General features: G+C 41.5%; 1 protein-coding gene across 14 annotated transcripts in view; it reads right to left on the bottom strand.

The window, feature by feature from the left end:
- The window catches only part of ARID1B (AT-rich interaction domain 1B), a 1,358,614-nt gene that overhangs the window by 1,287,308 nt on the left and 53,998 nt on the right, over positions 1-17,308 (bottom strand). For all 14 annotated transcript variants that reach the window (XR_013221738.1, XM_077289055.1, XM_077289047.1 and 11 more), the window contains exon 2: positions 15,098-15,292. Coding sequence is in view for 13 of the 14 variants with exons in the window: in XM_077289055.1 (XP_077145170.1) it covers positions 15,098-15,292 (195 nt within the window). In the remaining variant the exon portion in view is untranslated. The remainder of the gene's footprint in view (positions 1-15,097; positions 15,293-17,308) is intronic.

Raw genomic sequence — 17,308 nt, forward strand, 5'->3', positions numbered from 1 at the left:
CATTTAGGGGGTTAAAGTGCTGTGAGCGGTGCATGACACTTAGTGCCGGGTCTCACCCGACAGCGATGGCCCGCACACAACCCGTGTACACGCACGATCATCATGCAATAATACGTCCCTGGTCAAAAAGGCCCAGGGCACAAGGACGTATTATTACGACATCTGTCAGAAAGGGATTAAACGAAGTTTGTCACAAAGATCAAACCTCCTAAGCCATCTATATGCACATTTAAGTTATACGAAGCTGAATAAAATATCTTGATATCTGTGAACTGATGTCTTATTCCAGAGAGATTCATGTTTTGCTTATATTTAAATGTACTGTTAAGATGTATGGGCCGCACACTGATCTCAATTCAGATGCCACAGTTCACACATTCTGCAATCTGTTTGAAGTAGATCCAGCCATAGGCTAGGTTTCAAAGAAACACGGTCAAGGGAGACAATCTTCAGCAAGCCCCTGGCTACAAGGGCAACCCATTGTCACCCACAATCGTGTTGTATGTAGGCCAATGTGCATGTGGAATGTTGCACCCCTTGGACTGCCCATTACAGACTGACATTGGCATTTAACAGTAATGGGCAGAGCCTAGCGCCACTCTCCACTATTACAGGCAGATGACAGCGCCATCATCTGACAGTTTTGGAACAGGCTCAACTCCAGAGCTCTGACTTCAATGCGAGATGTCGGTAAGGTATATCAAGCCAAATATTTTGAGGTCTTTACTAGTGATGAGCGAATATACTCATTACTTGAGATTTCTTGAGCACGCTCGGGTGTCCTCCGAGTATTTTTTAGTGCTCGTAGATTTAGTTTTTATTGCCGCAGCTGAATGATTTACATCTGTTAGCCAGCATAAGTACATGTGGGGATTCCCTAGCAACCAGGCAACCCCCACATGTACTTATGCTGCTAACAGATGTAAATCATTCAGCTGCGGCAATAAAAACTAAATCTCCGAGCACTAAAAAATACTCAGAGGACACCCGAGCATGCTCGAGAAATCTCGAGTAACGAGTAAATTCACTCATCACTCATCATATCAGCAGCCACTAATTTTTTCTCTATTACGTGGCTATACAAGGCTTTTTTGGCAATGTTTGGGGGTTATGTCAGTGAAACTTATAAAATTACTAATTTTTGTAAAAGTTTTTATAGCACAAATTGTACTTTTTTTTGCTTAGCATTTATAATTTTCACATTTCAAATTAAATACAAGTTAATTCTTAAATTTACCGTTGTGTATAAATTAATAACTATAGTTTTTTGCTAATATATATTAGCAAAATACATTTTATACCAAAATTATAGGTTGCTTTTTTACATTTAATGTCTTCTTATTCTTATGGTTTTTAACGTGTGTCCTTTTCATAAATGAGAGGTAGTCTGTATTGAACTCAGTTGTCACTTGTATCCAAAATGTGGAGTAAAAAGTGAAGCTCTATGAATAAGTTGCATAGGAAAAAGACTGACACTACAATAAAATATAGTACAAGGTTAAATTTGCCCAAAAGTTTGGGGATAAAATAGAGTTTAGCCACAGAAAGAGCATGTCAGTCAGTAGGTATATATCACATCGATTAACAGTTATGTATGTAAGGAAAAATCATTTTTTATTTTAACACCCTGTGAGCTGCGAGGATTCGCCTGTTTCTGAGCTAGGACCAGCAGGCACGTATGAGTTATGCATACTCCTAGTCAGAGCCAGTCTAGCGGGTGCGGCCACGCTCCCCACTGTGTATGGAGCAAGGCCATGCCCACCAGATGAGCTCTGGTCAGGAGTATGCAAAACACATAAGTGCCTGCTGGTCCTAGCTCAGAAACAGGCGAATCCTCGCAGCTCATAGTGTGTTAAAATAAAAAATGATTTTTCCTTACATATATAACTGTTAATCGATGTGATATATACCTACTGACTGACATGCTCTTTCTGTGGCTAAACTCTATTTTACCCCCAAACTTTTGGGCAAATTTAACCTTGTACTATAATGGGCGAATCTTCGCAGCCCACAGTTCATGCTCTGGGGGAATTCAAAAGCCTGAACACAGACAGAGTGACAGCCAACTTTTCATTTTAGACCGGACAACCCCTTTGAGAAAAATGGTTTCAAGGCAGTGTCACCATTGCTCTGTTCTGGCGTAAGATACTGCACAATACAGCATCTGTGTCTTCACAAGAGTAACCATACAGCTAGTTAATGAAACATTTCATGAGGTAAGGCTGAGAAATAATGAAAGAGAGCAGTAATAGCAACAATAATAATAAAAACAGCAGCAGCAATAATACAAAAGGATTAGCTACTCCCTAGTGGGTATAACCAGACTGTTCGGGTACAGGATGAAATGGCTCCACTGGCAAGTAAACTACCAGGCTGAAAGTTGAGAGATTTATTTATAGTGTTTGTCAGAAAAATAAAAACACCTTAAGTGCACATGGAGGGAATCATTCTCTAGATCACTTTAGTGTTATTGAAAAAAATCACCAACAAGTGACTAAATGATGTACCAATTTAGGAGCTTTTTTATGCATTTCAGTGGTTTACCTGGAGTTCTTGCTTCGGATTGGAGACTACTGATTATGCTAAAGGATCAAACACCACATGGTAAACTATCCTGAGAACAACCAAGTGTTAACAGGACAAAGCCATTGTTTTGTTTTCTTACCAAGAGACTGGGTAAAAGGCCAAAATATTTGGCAATTTTCTTAAGTATAACATTCTCAGTCCAGGAATGGATTCCAATGTCAATTATTACCATTATATAGCTTTGGGCTACTGTGGGTGTCATACTGTGTTTTGGGGGAGCTGTGAGTAAATCATACATGTATAGGGAAGCTGTGGGCCCATCATACTGTATCATACTGTGTATAGGGGACCTGTATTTGGAGGAACTCAGGGGACATTATTTAAATGTTAAGTGGACACTTAAACATTATTGTGTGACGCTAGTCACAACTCATAGCCAGGCCGTGAATCAGCGAAGTCAGACACTCCGCGGTCATTACCAAAAGAGCACATAGTAAACCAAGGGAAAATACAAAGTCGTAAGTCAGGTCACATGTCAGGGTCAGAATACCAGAAAAGTAGAGGATAAGCAAAGGGGCAATAACAAACGGGTAGTCAGAACACAGTCCAAAGGTCAGCAGAAGTATATCAGATGCAAAGGGGCAATAAACAAGTAGTCTGAACATGGTCCAAAGGTCAGCAGCAGATCAGAACTTACAACACAAGGATCAGGGGAACACACCAGAGAGAACAAGCAAAGAACAAGCTTTTGACTGGCAGTGTTCTGGGTCAGACAGCTCACATAAATTGCAGTGCAATTACCAAGAACAGGGACACCTGTGGAAATCTCTGCACCTCCCAATTAGATAGGTCAACCAAGCTGTCAATCAAAGGACCGACAGTTCAGCACACCCCAGCACAGGATAGAATGACAGAGCTGTCCATCATCGAGTCCGAGACACTGTGAGCAGAGGAATCATGACATATTGTTCTTGGGACACTAAGTATTGTAACCAACAAAAGTGCATGTGGGGGCATTATTATTTTCTAGAGCTAAAACGTAGAACTTTTATAGGGAATTTGCACAGGTAATTAACATTTTCTAGGGGTCAATTTTACCATCTAGAGGGCGCAAAGGAGGCATTTTACTTTGTAAGCAGCAGAGTGGTGAGCATTATCATGTGGGGCGGTAAGAAGATCCCTGCTTTTGTGCCACACGGAAGATGCAGTGATAAGGACACCTACAGCAGCAGTGGTTCAGCTTTAGGGTTTCAACAGGATGAGGGCTTTGTGCAAGTTGGGGATACATGGGGATGGTACTGGTAATGTGAGAAGTCAAATGTGTCTTTTGTTGTAATCTCAGTTGACGAGTCGTGGCTGGAAGAAGTTGTCATGTCGGTCTGGGTCAGATTGAAGTGACAGGAAAAGTGAACGACTCCATCAGAAACAACGTCACCTCTGAATCACCATCTATAACTGTGCTGTTATCTCTTATGTATTCTGCAGAACTGGTCTCTTATGTATTCTGCAGAACTGGTATCTACCACTATATGATCACCGTATGGCAGTAATATGGCAGTAATATCCGTGTGGGACTTGCTCAGAGATTTATTTTCAGTAAATAACAATCTGCTGAGGTTCCCCTATACTCATTATTGGGATCCACCACCATAGTTGTATTCAGGGCAGTAGGGTAGTTACCAGGGGGCAGAGGGGGTGGTTGCCCAGGGCCCTGCACTCTAAGGGGGCCCACCCGGAGTTACCCTACTGTAACTGTATCGGCGCGCGCAGCTGCACTCTGCAGCAGAGCAAGGAAAATCGACCTCCCTGCTCTGCCGTCGGCCGCTATGGGGCCCCTGAGCAGGCGGGGGGCCCCGCTGCCAGCAGTGTGCCCCCACCTGTCATCGCAAGGTCATCGCAAGGTCAGCTGTACTGGCATTTAGCAGATACAGCTGACCGCATTGTTGAGGGAAGGAGCGCTGCACTACGCTCCTCCCCCATCATCCCCCTGTCAGCGTCTGACATCATCGACGCCGACACGGACAGCCGGCGCAATGACGTCACTACCCGGCGCCCACTGTCAGGAGATGAGCAGGCGCTCAGAGCAGCGGAGGAACCAGGAAGAAGAGAGGCAAGTATTTATTTTTTTATGGGGCCTTATACTACAGGGTCTGCCTATGGGGTACTGCCTTATACTACAGGGTCTGCCTAAAGAGGTGCTGCTTTATACTACAGGGTCTGCCTGTGGGATGCTGCTTTATACTACAGGGTCTGCCTATGGGGGTGCTGCTTTATACTACAGGGTCTGCCTATGGGGGCTGCCTTATACTACAGGGTCTGCCTATAGGGGTGCTGCCTTATACTACAGGGTCTCCCTATGGGGATGTTGGCTTATACTACAGGGTCTGCTTATGGGGGTGCTGGCTTATACTACGGGGTCTGCCTATGAGGTGCTGCCTTATACTACTGGGTCCGCCTATGGGGTGCTGCCGTAAACTACAGGGTCTGCCTATGGGATGCTGCCTTATACCACAGGGTCTGCCTATGGGGGTGCTGTCTTGTACTACAGGATCTGCCTATGGGGTGCTGCCTTATATTACTGGGTCTGCCTATGGGGGTGCTGCCTTATACTACAGGGTCTGCCTATGGGGGTGCTGCCTTATACTACAGGGTCTGCCTATGGGGTGCTGCCTTATACTACATGGTCTGCCTATGGGGCGCTGCCTTATACTACAGAGTCTGCCTATGGGTGCTGCCTTGTGCTATAGAGTCTGCCTATGGGGCGTGCATTATACAATATAGAGTAGGCCTATGGGGAGTGCATTATACTATATTGAGGACTATCTGGTGCATTATACTATATGGAGGCTATCTAGAGGGGCATCATACAGTGTGGAGATTACAGTGAGGGGGCAATCATACAGTGTTGGAGCCATCAAACAGTTTGGAGGCTACTAAGGGGTCAGTATACTGTGAGTGATACTATACAGTGATGGGGCATTATACTGTGAATAAGAGAGCATCATACTGTGTATAGGGGAGCTGTGCAGGGGGGAGACTCGGGACATTATTAAATGTAAAGTGGGCACTTATTGTTATATGGGAACTCCGGTTACTGTGACTATCAAAGTGGCACACAGGGCAATATTACTTTCTAGGGGGCAAAATATGGGCATTCTTTTCTAAGGCACTTGCACTCGGCATTACTATATTATAGAGGGTTGCTTTAGAATTTAGAGGGCACAGAGAACCACACAGCAGGTGCAGTAATAGGGGCACATACGGCAGCAGTGACTCAGTATTTGGGGTATCAGCAGGATGAGGAGTTTCTGCAAGTTGGGAATAGATGGTGATGGGGCTGGAATATAAGAAGTGAAACGTGTCTTTGTTGTATTCTCTGCAGACAAGTCACGGCTGTAAGAAGTTGTCATGTCGGTCTGGGCCAGATGGAAAAGACGGGAAAAATTAACGATTCCATCAGAAAGAACATCAGCGGTAAGTGACCATCTATAACTGTGCAGTGATCTCATATGATCTGTAGGACTGGTATCTACCACTGACCATATGGCGGTAATATATTATCAATATTGGTCTTTATATAGAGATTATTTTCAGCAACAGCGCGGTCATCTGCTGAGGTCCTCCTCCACTATTAGGGCGCTTCACCCAGTTGTAATCAAGGTTACCTGGTTAGGGGCCCACTCAAGCTTTGCCCCCCAGAACTAAAACTCTAGCTACGCCTCTGATTCAGGGTTATCTGGTTTGGGTCCTACTCTGATTTTTCCCCTTACCCCGAGTCTTTTAAAACATAAACAAGAGCATTATGGATAAAACCAAATAATAAGCCTGCAGGATTAATATTTATTAGAAAAAAAATATCAGATTTTTTTGTCTTATTGAAAAAAAAAAAGTAAGTTTAGAAAACTCTTGCCTGAACTTAATATACGACATTTTTGCAAATAAACTGTGTACATAACCTGCCAAACTAAGAGTAAATTACTTACTTTGGCTACAATCCAACAACTTAAAGTTGAAAAGTTGCCCACCAAGTCCAAAGTATCCTCTTTCCTGAGTGAAGTAATGCTATGCAAGATCCAAGCCAAAAACCTTTCTTTCACTTGCATTTTCCAGGTTTGAATTAGTAGACCATATTTACACAGTTGGTCTAAAGGATTTAAATGTGCTTATTTAACGGTAAAATGGGAAAACTAGAAAAAAATATATACTGGTATTCAATGTAATACAATTTAATTATCAAAGAGATGCTAGAGAACCTAACGGTGATCGTATGTATTTGTAGGTATTCTTTCATCGAAATTTCTTTTTAACTTTTTTTCTATAATGAACATACCTGATTTACGAGTGTATACCTAGTTTTAAACTACAGTATATACATTTAATCTGCAGGAGATAATAAATTTAATTTTTACAGACACCAGATATAACAATTATACACTACTGTACGTTTGGAAATGTATTTAGAATAACATAGCATTTTTTCCAATTTTAATTTAAATTTAATATTTTTGCAAATGAAAAGAAGTAAACAGTAGTATAAATTGAGCATTCACAGCCCTGGCAAAAGTCCAATGAAAAATCATGGCAGTGTCTACAACCACAAAAAAATATATAATAATTAGCCTTTCATGAAGAGTATTAGCAATTATAGCTACGGTGTGGGCTAGCCAATTATATTAGCACTTTGTTAAGGGCCAGCAGCCAATCACTGTGCCAGGTCAGTGTCTGCTCATGGATAATTTTCAATTACACAACAATTAGCAAATGAAGGGAAAATTTCAACATTCATCTATTTTAACATGCTGTAATTCCACACCAATATGAAATTAAAGAGCCACAAAAATTATGCAGGATGATAGGTCTCAAAATCAGATAAAAAATCTTATACAATCAATACTTTCAAGAAATTCTGCACAATGTTTAATAATTAAGAGTCATTAAAATTGACTGTCTGCTTGTGATCTGTTATGAAAGCTAACATTCATTGCTTAGTTGGACAGAGACAGGACATAAAAAAATTATTTGTTGTCCATAAACAACAACAAAGCCATTGAGTAAACCAGTATACAGTATTGTGCAAAGGTTTCCGGAAAAAATGCTGCAAATTACGAATGATTACAAAAAGAGAAATGGGTTATTTTAACAATTAAGAAAATGCAAAGTGACTTAACAAAGGAGAAATATAAATCAAATCAAATCAATATTTTGTATGACCATCCCTAGTCTTCAAAACAGCATCAATTCTTCTAGGTACACTTGGATAGAGTTTTTGAAAGAGCTCGGCAGCAATGTTGTTCCAAACATCGTGGAGAACAAACCACTAGTGATGAGCGAGTATGCTCGTTAATAGAGTTTCCCAGAGCATGCTCGGGTTGTCTCCGAGTATTTTGGCGTGCTCGGAGATTTATTTAATCTCTAGCAGCTGCATAATTTGCAGCTGCTAGACAGCTTGAATACATGTGGGGATTGCCTGTTTGTTAGGCAATCCCCACATGTATTCAAGCTGTCTAGTAGCAGCAAATCATGCAGCTGAGTCGACAAACTAAATCTCTGAATACGCTGAAATACTCGGAGACAACCTGAGCATGCTCGGAGAACTTGAGTAACGAGCATACTCGCTCATCACTACAAACTACATATCTTCTGTGGATGTAGAATTGTGCAAATCTTCTATCTCTCTATGTAATCACACACAGACACAATGATGTTGATATCAAAGCTTTCATCACTTCCAGGATTAGTGACATTGGCTGTATGCTTGGTGGCGTTCTGCTGCAGAATAAATTTGAAGCTAAATCAGATGATTCTCTGATACTATTGCATATCAGTTAAGGGTTTTCATTACCTAATGTATAAATGAGGTCTAAGGTTAAAGTCAAATTATTCTCTTTCTGTGTGTGACAAACTACATAATGACCAATTGCATATGGGCAATTTTTCCACACGGACCTTAGGTCTACATAAATAAAAAATTTGCAATGTAGTCCAACTCCTGCACTCCTCCGCTGTGTGGACAAGCACATGGAGCTGAGCTCTAAGCTCTGATAACTCTGCCCATGGTTTAGAAATGTCACATTTCTAGGGCTTTTCTCCATCATCCATGTTACAGTGGTTCAAATAGGTTTGGGAAGCATTTACATGAACATACATCTGACCAATGTCTGTCCAACAGGACCAAAATTGCTAAGTGGCAGAAAGCCAAAACAACAAACTTAACATCTGCCTGCCAAATAACTATAGATATAATACACACACACTATAGATCAAAAGTTTAGGATCACCCAGACAATTTTGTATTTTCCATGAAAACTCATACTTTTATTAATCAAATGAGTTGCCAAATAAATTTAAAATCTAGTCCAAACATTGACAAAGTTGAAAAAAATATTTTTATTTGAAATAATAATTTTCTCCTTCAAACTTTGTTTCGTCAAATAATGCTCCCTGTGCAGCAATTACAGCATTGCAGACCTTTGGCATTCTAGCAGTTAATTTGCTGACGTAATTTAGAGAAATCTCACCCCATGCTTCCAGAAGCCCCTCCCACAAGTTGGTTTGGCTTGATGGGCACTTTTTGTGCACCATACGGTCAAGCTGCTCCCACAACAGCTCAATCGTGTTGAGATCTGCGACTACACTGGCCGCTCCATTACAGATAGAATACCACCTGCCGGCTTCTTGCCTAAATAGGTCTTGCATAATTTGGAGGTGTGCTTTGGGTCATTGTCCTGTTGTAGGATGACATTGGCTCCAATCAAGAGCTGTCCACAGGGCATGGCATGGCGTTGCAAAATGGAGTGATAGCCTTCCTTATTCAATATCCCTTTTACCTGAACAAATCTTTGACTTAACCAGCAGCAAAGCAATCACATTACCTCCACCATGCTTGACAGATGACTTCAGGCACTCTTCCAGCATCTTTTCAGTTGTTCTGCATCTCACAAATGTTCTTCTGTGTGATCCAAACACCTCAAACATGGATTTGTCTGTCCATAACACTTTTTTCCAATCTTCCTCTGTCCAATGTCTGTGTTCTTTTGCCCATATTAATCTTTTCCTTTTAAAAGCCAGTCTCAGATATGGCTTTTTCTTTGCCACTCTGCCCTGAAGGTCAGCATCAAGGAGTCGCCTCTTCACTGTAGACATTGAAACTGGCATTTTGCGCGTACTATTTAATGAAGCTGCCAGTTGAGGACCTGTGAGGCATTGATTTTTCAAACTACAAAACTCTAATGTACTTGTCTTGTTGCTCAGTTGTGCAGCGGGGCCTCCCACTTCTCTTTCTACTCTGGTTAGAGCCTGTTTGTGCTCTCATCTGAAGGGAGTAGTACACACCGTTGTAGGAAATCTTCAGTTTCTTGGAAATTTATTGTATGGAATAGACTTAATTTCTAAGAACAAGAATAGACTGTCGAGTTTCACATGAAAGTTTTTTTTTTTTTTTACTGGCCAATTTGAGAGTTTAATGGAACCAACAAATGTAATGCTCCAGATTGTCAACAAGCTCAAAGAAAGGTCAGGTTTATAGCTTCTCTAATCAGCCAAACTATTTTTAGCTGTGCCAACATACTTGCACAAGGGTTTTCAAGGGTATTCTAACCATCCATTAGCCTTCTTACCCAGTTAACAAACACAAAGTACCATAAGAACACTGGAGTGATGGTTGTTTGAAATGGGCCTCTATACACCTATGTAGATATTGCATTACAAACCAGACGTTTGCAGCTAGCATAGTCATTTACCAGATTAACAATGTATAGACTGTACTTCTGAATCATTTAAAGTTAGCTTCATTGGAAAAACTGTTTTTCATTCAAAACAAGGAAATTTCTAAGTGACCCTAATCTTTTGAACAGTTGTGTGTGTGTGTGTGTGTGTATAATATATATATACACACAAACACACACACAGTACAGACTAAAACATATATACAGCACAGACACCTTCTCATTTAAAGATTTTTCTGTATTTTCATGACTATGAAAATTGTACATTCACACTGAAGGCATCAAAACTATGAATTACCATATGTGGAATGATATACTTAACAGAAAAGTGTGAAACAACTGAAATTATGTCTTATATTCTTTTTTTTATTTTCACTTTACAGGTGTGCCCTGTCAGGTTTAATAAGTGGGATTTCTTGCCTTATAAATGGGTTTGGGACCATCAGTTGTGTTGAGCAGAAGTCTGGTGGATACACAGGTGATAGTCATGCTGAATAGACTGTTAGAATTTGTATTATGGCAAAAAAAAGCAGCTAAGTAAAGAAAAACGAGTGGCCATCATTACTTTAAGAAATGAAGGTCAGTCAGTCCGAAAAATTGGGAAAACCTTGAAAGTGTCCTGAAGTGCAGTTTCAAAAACCATCAAGCACTACAAAGAAACTGGCTCACATGAGGACCACCCCAGGAAAGGAAGACCAAGAGTCACCTCTGCTTCTGCGGATAAGTTTATCCGAGTCACCAGCCTCAGAAATCGCAGGTTAACAGCAGCTCAGATTAGAGACCAGGTCAATGCCACACAGAGTTCTAGTAGCAGACACATCTCTACAACAACTGTTAAGAGGAGACTTTGTGCAGCAGGCCTTCATGGTAAAATAGCTGCTAGTAAACCAATGCTAAGGACTTGTTTGGGCTAAAGAACACAAGGAATGGACATTAGACCAGTGGAAATCTGTGCTTCTGGTCTGATGAATACAAATTTGAGATCTTTGGTTCTAACCACCGTGTCTTTGTGTGACGCAGAAAAGGTGAACGGTTGGACTCTACATGCCTGGTTCCCACCGTGAAGCATGGAAAAGGAGGTGTGATGGTGTGGGGGTGCTTTGCTGGTGAAACCGTTGGGGATTTATTCAAAATTGAAGGCATACTGAACCAGCATGGCTACCACAGCATCTTGCAGCGGCATGCTATTCCGTCTGGTTTGCATTTAGTTGGACCATCATTTCTTTTTCAACAGGACAATGACCCCAAACACACCTCCAGGCTGTGTAAGGGCTATTTGACCAAGAAGGAGAGTGATGGGGTGCTACGCCAGAGGTGCCACACAAAAGGTTGATACATAAAATGAGAATAATGGGGATAAGGGAAAATATGTGTAAGTGGGTTAAGAGCTGGCTCAGGGACAAAGGGTGGTTATTAATGGAGCACACTCGGACTGGGTCACTGTTAGCAGTGGAGTACCACAGTGGTCATTATTGGGCCCTCTTCTTTTTAACTTTTATTAATAACCTTGTAGGGGGCATAGAGAGCAGAATTTCAATATTTGCAGATGACACTAAACTCTGCAGGGTAATCAATACAGAGGTAGACAATTTTATATTACAGGATGATTTATGTAAACTAGAAGCTTGAGCTGATAAATGGCAAATGTGCTTTAATGGAGATAAATGTAAGGTCATGCATTTGGGTAGAAGAAATAAGATGTATAACTATGTGCTTAATTCTAAAACTCTGGGCAAAACCGTCAATGAAAAATACCTGGGTGTATGGGTGGATGACAAACTCACATTTAGTGGGCAGTGTCAGGCAGCTGCTACAAAGGCAAATAAAATAATGGGATGCATTAAAAGAGGCATAGATTCTCATGAGGAGAACATAATTTTACCTCTATACAATTCACTAGTTCGACCACACTTAGAATACTCTGTACAGTTCTGGTCTCCGGTGTATAAGAAAGACATAGCTGAACTAGAGCGGGTGCAGAGAAGAGCAACCAAGGTTATTAGAGGACTGGGGGGTCTGCAATACCAAGATAGGTTATTACACTTGGGGCTATTTAGTTTGGAAAAATGAAGGCTAAGGGGTGATCTTATTTTAATGTAGAAATATATGAGGGGACAGTACAAAGACCTTTCTGATGATCTTTTTAATCATAGACCTGAGACAGCGACAAGGGGGCATCCTCTACGTCTGGAGGAAAGAAGGTTTAAGCATAATAACAGACGCGGATTCTTTACTGTAAGAGCAGTGAGACTATGGAACTCTCTGCCGTATGATGTTACAATGAGTGATTCATTACTTAAATTTAAGAGTGGACTGGATACCTTTCTGGAAAAGTATAATGTTACAGGGTATATACAATAGATTCCTTGATAGGGTGTTGATCCAGGGAACTAGTCTGATTGCCGTATGTGGAGTCGGGAAGGAATTTTTTTCCCCAATGTGGAGCCTACTCTTTGCCACATGGGTTTTTTTTGCCTTCCTCTGGATCAACATGTTAGGGCATGTTAGGTTAGGCTATGGGTTGAACTAGATGGACTTAAAGTCTTCCTTCAACCTTAATAACCATGTTACTAACCATGTCACTATGTTACCACAGCAAGGTAGACTCTTTTGGCCGGGCCCTACTCTACTGTAACTTATTAAACATTTGTTAAAATATCCAATACTCTTTAGGTATATTTTTTTGCTTCCTTAAGGAAATTAACAATAATACCACATACAAGGGTCAAATACCCTCACACCATGACCAGACTATATACACTGCTCAAAAAAATAAAGGGAACACTTAAACAACAGAATATAACTCCAAGAAAATCAAACTTTTGTGGAATCAAACTCACCACTTAGGAAGCAACACTGTTTGACAATCAATTTCACATGCTGTTGTGCAAATGGAATAGACAACAGATGGAAATTCTGGGCAATTATCAAGGCACACTCAATAAAGGAGTGGGTCTGCAGGTGGGGATCACAGATCACATCTCAGTACCAATGCTTTCTGGCTGATGTTTTGGTCACTTTTAGATGTTGGTTGTGCTATCACACTCGTGGTAGCATGAAACGGACTCTACAACCCACACAAGTGGCTCAGGTAGTGCAGCTCATCCAGAATGGCACATCAATGCGAGCTGCGGCAAGAAGGTTTGCTGTGTCTGTCAGCGTAGTGTCCAGAGGCTGGAGGCGCTACCAGGCAGTCCAGTACACCAGGAGACATGGAGTGGCCGTAGGAGGGCAACAGCCCAACAGCAGGACGGCTACCTCAGCCTTTGTGCAAGGAGGAACAGGAGCACTGCCAGAGCCCTGCAAAATGACCTCCAGCAGTCTACAAATTTGCATGTGTCTGCACAAAAGGTTAGAAACTGACTCCATGAGGATGGTCTGAGTGCCCAACGTCCACAGATGGGGGTTGTGCTCACAGCACAACACCGTGCAGGACGCTTGGCATTTGCCACAGAACACCAGGACTGGCAAATTTGCCACTGGTGCCCTGTGCTCTTCACAGATGAAAGCAGGTTCACACTGAGCACACTTGACAGACGTGACGATGTGTCAGAGTCTGGAGACACCGTGGAGAGCGATGTGCCGCCTGAAACATCCTTCAGCATGCCTGGTTTGGCAGTGGGTCAGTAATGGTGTGGGGTGGCATTTATTTGGAAGGCCGCACAGCCCTCCATGTGCTCGCCAGAGGTAGCCTGACTGCCATTAGGTACCGAGATGAGATCCTCAGACCCCTTGTGAGATCATATGCTGGTGTGGTTGGCCCTGGGTTCCTCCTAATTAAGGGTAGTAGTCCGGTGGCTCTGGCTGACGGGATGATGTGGGATATTAGGGGTAGTAGTGCGATGGCTCTGACGGGATAATGTGGGATATTAGTGGTAGTAGTCCGGTGGCTCTGGCTGAGGGGATGATATGGGATATTAGGGGTAGTAATCTGGTGGCTCTGACGGGATGATGTGGGATATTAGGGGTAGTAGTCTGGTGGCTCTGGCTGATGGGATGATTGGGATATTAGTGGTAGTAGTGCAGTGGCTCTGACAGGATAATGTGGGATATTAGTGGTAGTAGTCCAGTGGCTCTGGCTGACGGGATGATATGGAATATTAGGGGTAGTAATCTGGTGGCTCTGACGGGATGATGTGGGATATTCGGGTTAGTAGTCCGGTGGCTCTGGCTGATGGGATGATGTGGGATATTCGGGTTAGTAGTCCGGTGGCTCTGGCTGATGGGATGATGTGGGATATTAGGGTTAGTAGTCCGGTGGCTCTGGCTGATGGTATTATGTTGGAAATCTGTTCATCTTTGCACCGGAAGGAAAAACCAAAAATGTTGTTTACCAAAAGGCTCTTGAATGAGTTGAAAATAAAATACTATCAATATTTGGGTAACCATTTAGTTAATTTGTGTTGCAAATCTGTAGTGTTAAGTATATGATGTGAACATGTTTTTATGTACAATAAAATAATTATAATTTCTGATAACTAACCACAATTTGTTACTATGCCCGGGCAACGCCGGGCTCTTCAGCTAGTTGAAAATAAAGATGTAAAATATTTATAGGTCACATTATTCCTTTATTGAACACTAATACAGTGAATTTATCTTTAAGATGGACATACAAATGAGAAGAAAGTCTTCCATGCTTGCATAATGTTGGACCATCAGTGCTCTTATGTGTATGGCAGCCCAACACATGTCTGTTGTTGGAGAAAAGTCAGATTGAACATATTGGAGTTCAACATGCCCTATCCTATATTTTCCTGGGAGATAATCGCCTTCACCAATAAAACACATGCCGATTCACATTCTGAAACTGCAAAAAAAAAAAAAAAACAAATTAAGTCACAAACCTGTTGCTGGGGATATTGCATTCCTCCCATTGAACCTTGAGTACGTCCCTGTATTCCCATAGAGTATCTTTGTGAGCATTGAGGTCCATACGTCTGGCCAGGATAAGGATTGCTTTGTTGTGTCTGTGAGTAGGGGCTACTGCCCATTCCATAAAGTGGAGGCCTTTTCATTACCATTGGATCCATTGAGTTTCCCTGTTTGTACACAATAAAAACATCTTAATGCTGATGATATCCCTTGTTAGCTGGCCTTGCAAGCATTATAAATCTGAACATGATAAATGATAATTTCTAAACATAAATGAAAAGGAAAATACTGCTGGTCAACTGAGGCAAATAAGGTAAATTGAAAAAAAAAAATAAACAAGAAAAAAAAAAGACATGTTCTTGATAGTCACCCAGCATAATAAGTGACAGCGGATACTTTATATAACAGTGTTGCTTGCTCAGCTTCTTCTGCAAAGTATAATGCCAGTAGATATCAAATCAAGGAAACATGAAAGCGTCACAATGTCTCCGTCTCATCAGAAAATGACTGTTTAATTTAGACTTGTGTTCAATGTGTTTTTTTTTATATATATATTTGGCAAAATTATTTTTTTCTTAAATATCACTATCAGTATTAAAAATTAAATCCTACACAAGATTTTTTTTATTACAGTACTTTGAAGTTAGACAGAATGTCAGCGGAACTTCAATAAACATTCTTTCCTTTGGTTCCATAATTGCTGATTTTTAGTTCTACAAAATGCTGGGGTAGTGTGCGCTTAGTTGAAAAAAGCAGGTTCAAAGATCTAGTGTGTAGCACCAAATGTATAGAATTTAAAAAGTTGCCTTGTAGTTTTGTGTGCAGTAAGCTCCTGTTCTGAAACCTGCAGGTGGCTACAATGCCTGCAAAATCTGCCTTGCAAGGAAGTTAGATAAACCTGGTCTGTTGTGAGAGGAATACCACAAAAGACAAAATGAAGTGAGGTAAAAAAGAGAAAATTCAATATAAAAATTAATAAATTTTCTTTGTACAATATAAAATATTACAACTAAAAAACAGGGGTATGAGACCTCCAAAGATAAGGGGAAAGATTACCAGCATTATTATTTATTGTTATAGCGCCATTTATTCCATGGCGCTTTACATGTGAGGAGGGGTATACATAATAAAAACAGGTACAATAATCTTGAACAATACAAGTCACAGCTGGTACAGGAGGAGAGAGGACCCTGCCCGCGAGGGCTCACAGTCTACAAGGGAAGGGTGAGGATACAGTAGGCGAGGGTAGAGCTGGTCGTGCAGTGGTTTGGTCGATCCGCGATTACCAGCATAGATGAAACAATAAAAAAAAAAAACAATTGATCAGTCTATTGTTGAAATAATAAAGTGCACTTGTGGTATCAACCAGTCTATTGGAATTTTAATACCCTACTTTTTAATCCACCCAGATTTTAAGTAATAGTTACGGCAATGCTGTGCAGATTCAGCTGAGGCAATAGCTTTTGCTGACCGTGCTGCCCTGTGAAAGTTACACTAATTGCACAAGGTGTCCTAATTTCTAATCCATCCAGATTTTAAGTAATAATTACTGTGCTAATTACAGCCAGGGCAATTACTTTGCTGACCGTGCTGAGCAGTGAGGATTACACTCATTGCACAAAGTATAACCACGAAAGAGGAAAGAGAAAAAAGGTTGGATACTCAGAAACAGGTAGAAATTCCAATGGAGATACCTGTTAAAGATGTTATTGTGGAATAGGAGCAAGTGCCAGGAGTAGTGCACTGACGTAAATGCTGGTGATGCTTCCCCACGCCCGATGAGCGCCGTTTCGCAATTAGCTTCTTCCGGGGGCGGGTACAGGAGTGTAGGTGTTAGAGGGTTATTGAAACATGGTGCCGTGTGCTCACAGGATGCGGCATGGGGGCCGGGTATATCGGTCGGACCAAAGGGAGCGCGCGCCAAGGTGTCCGCCCCCTAATGCCAAAGGAACTTCCGAAGCTGCGCTCCGCGACACGCAGTGGAACGCACTGCAGTCACGTGGGTGAGCGCCTTCGGAAGTTAGTAGGAGGATACGGCAACCTGCGCGTGCGCATCAGGTCCAGGGGGAAAAGGAATGTGTGTGTGTGCAGGATGGAGGATTGGGATTGCTGAAAAAGAGGGCAATGAGAATGAAATGGATATACGGTAATATATATGTTATATCTATAGTGAAAAAAAGGGG

This window comes from Ranitomeya variabilis, chromosome 2 (assembly GCF_051348905.1).
Source record: "Ranitomeya variabilis isolate aRanVar5 chromosome 2, aRanVar5.hap1, whole genome shotgun sequence".
Classification (NCBI taxonomy): Eukaryota; Metazoa; Chordata; class Amphibia; order Anura; family Dendrobatidae; genus Ranitomeya; species Ranitomeya variabilis.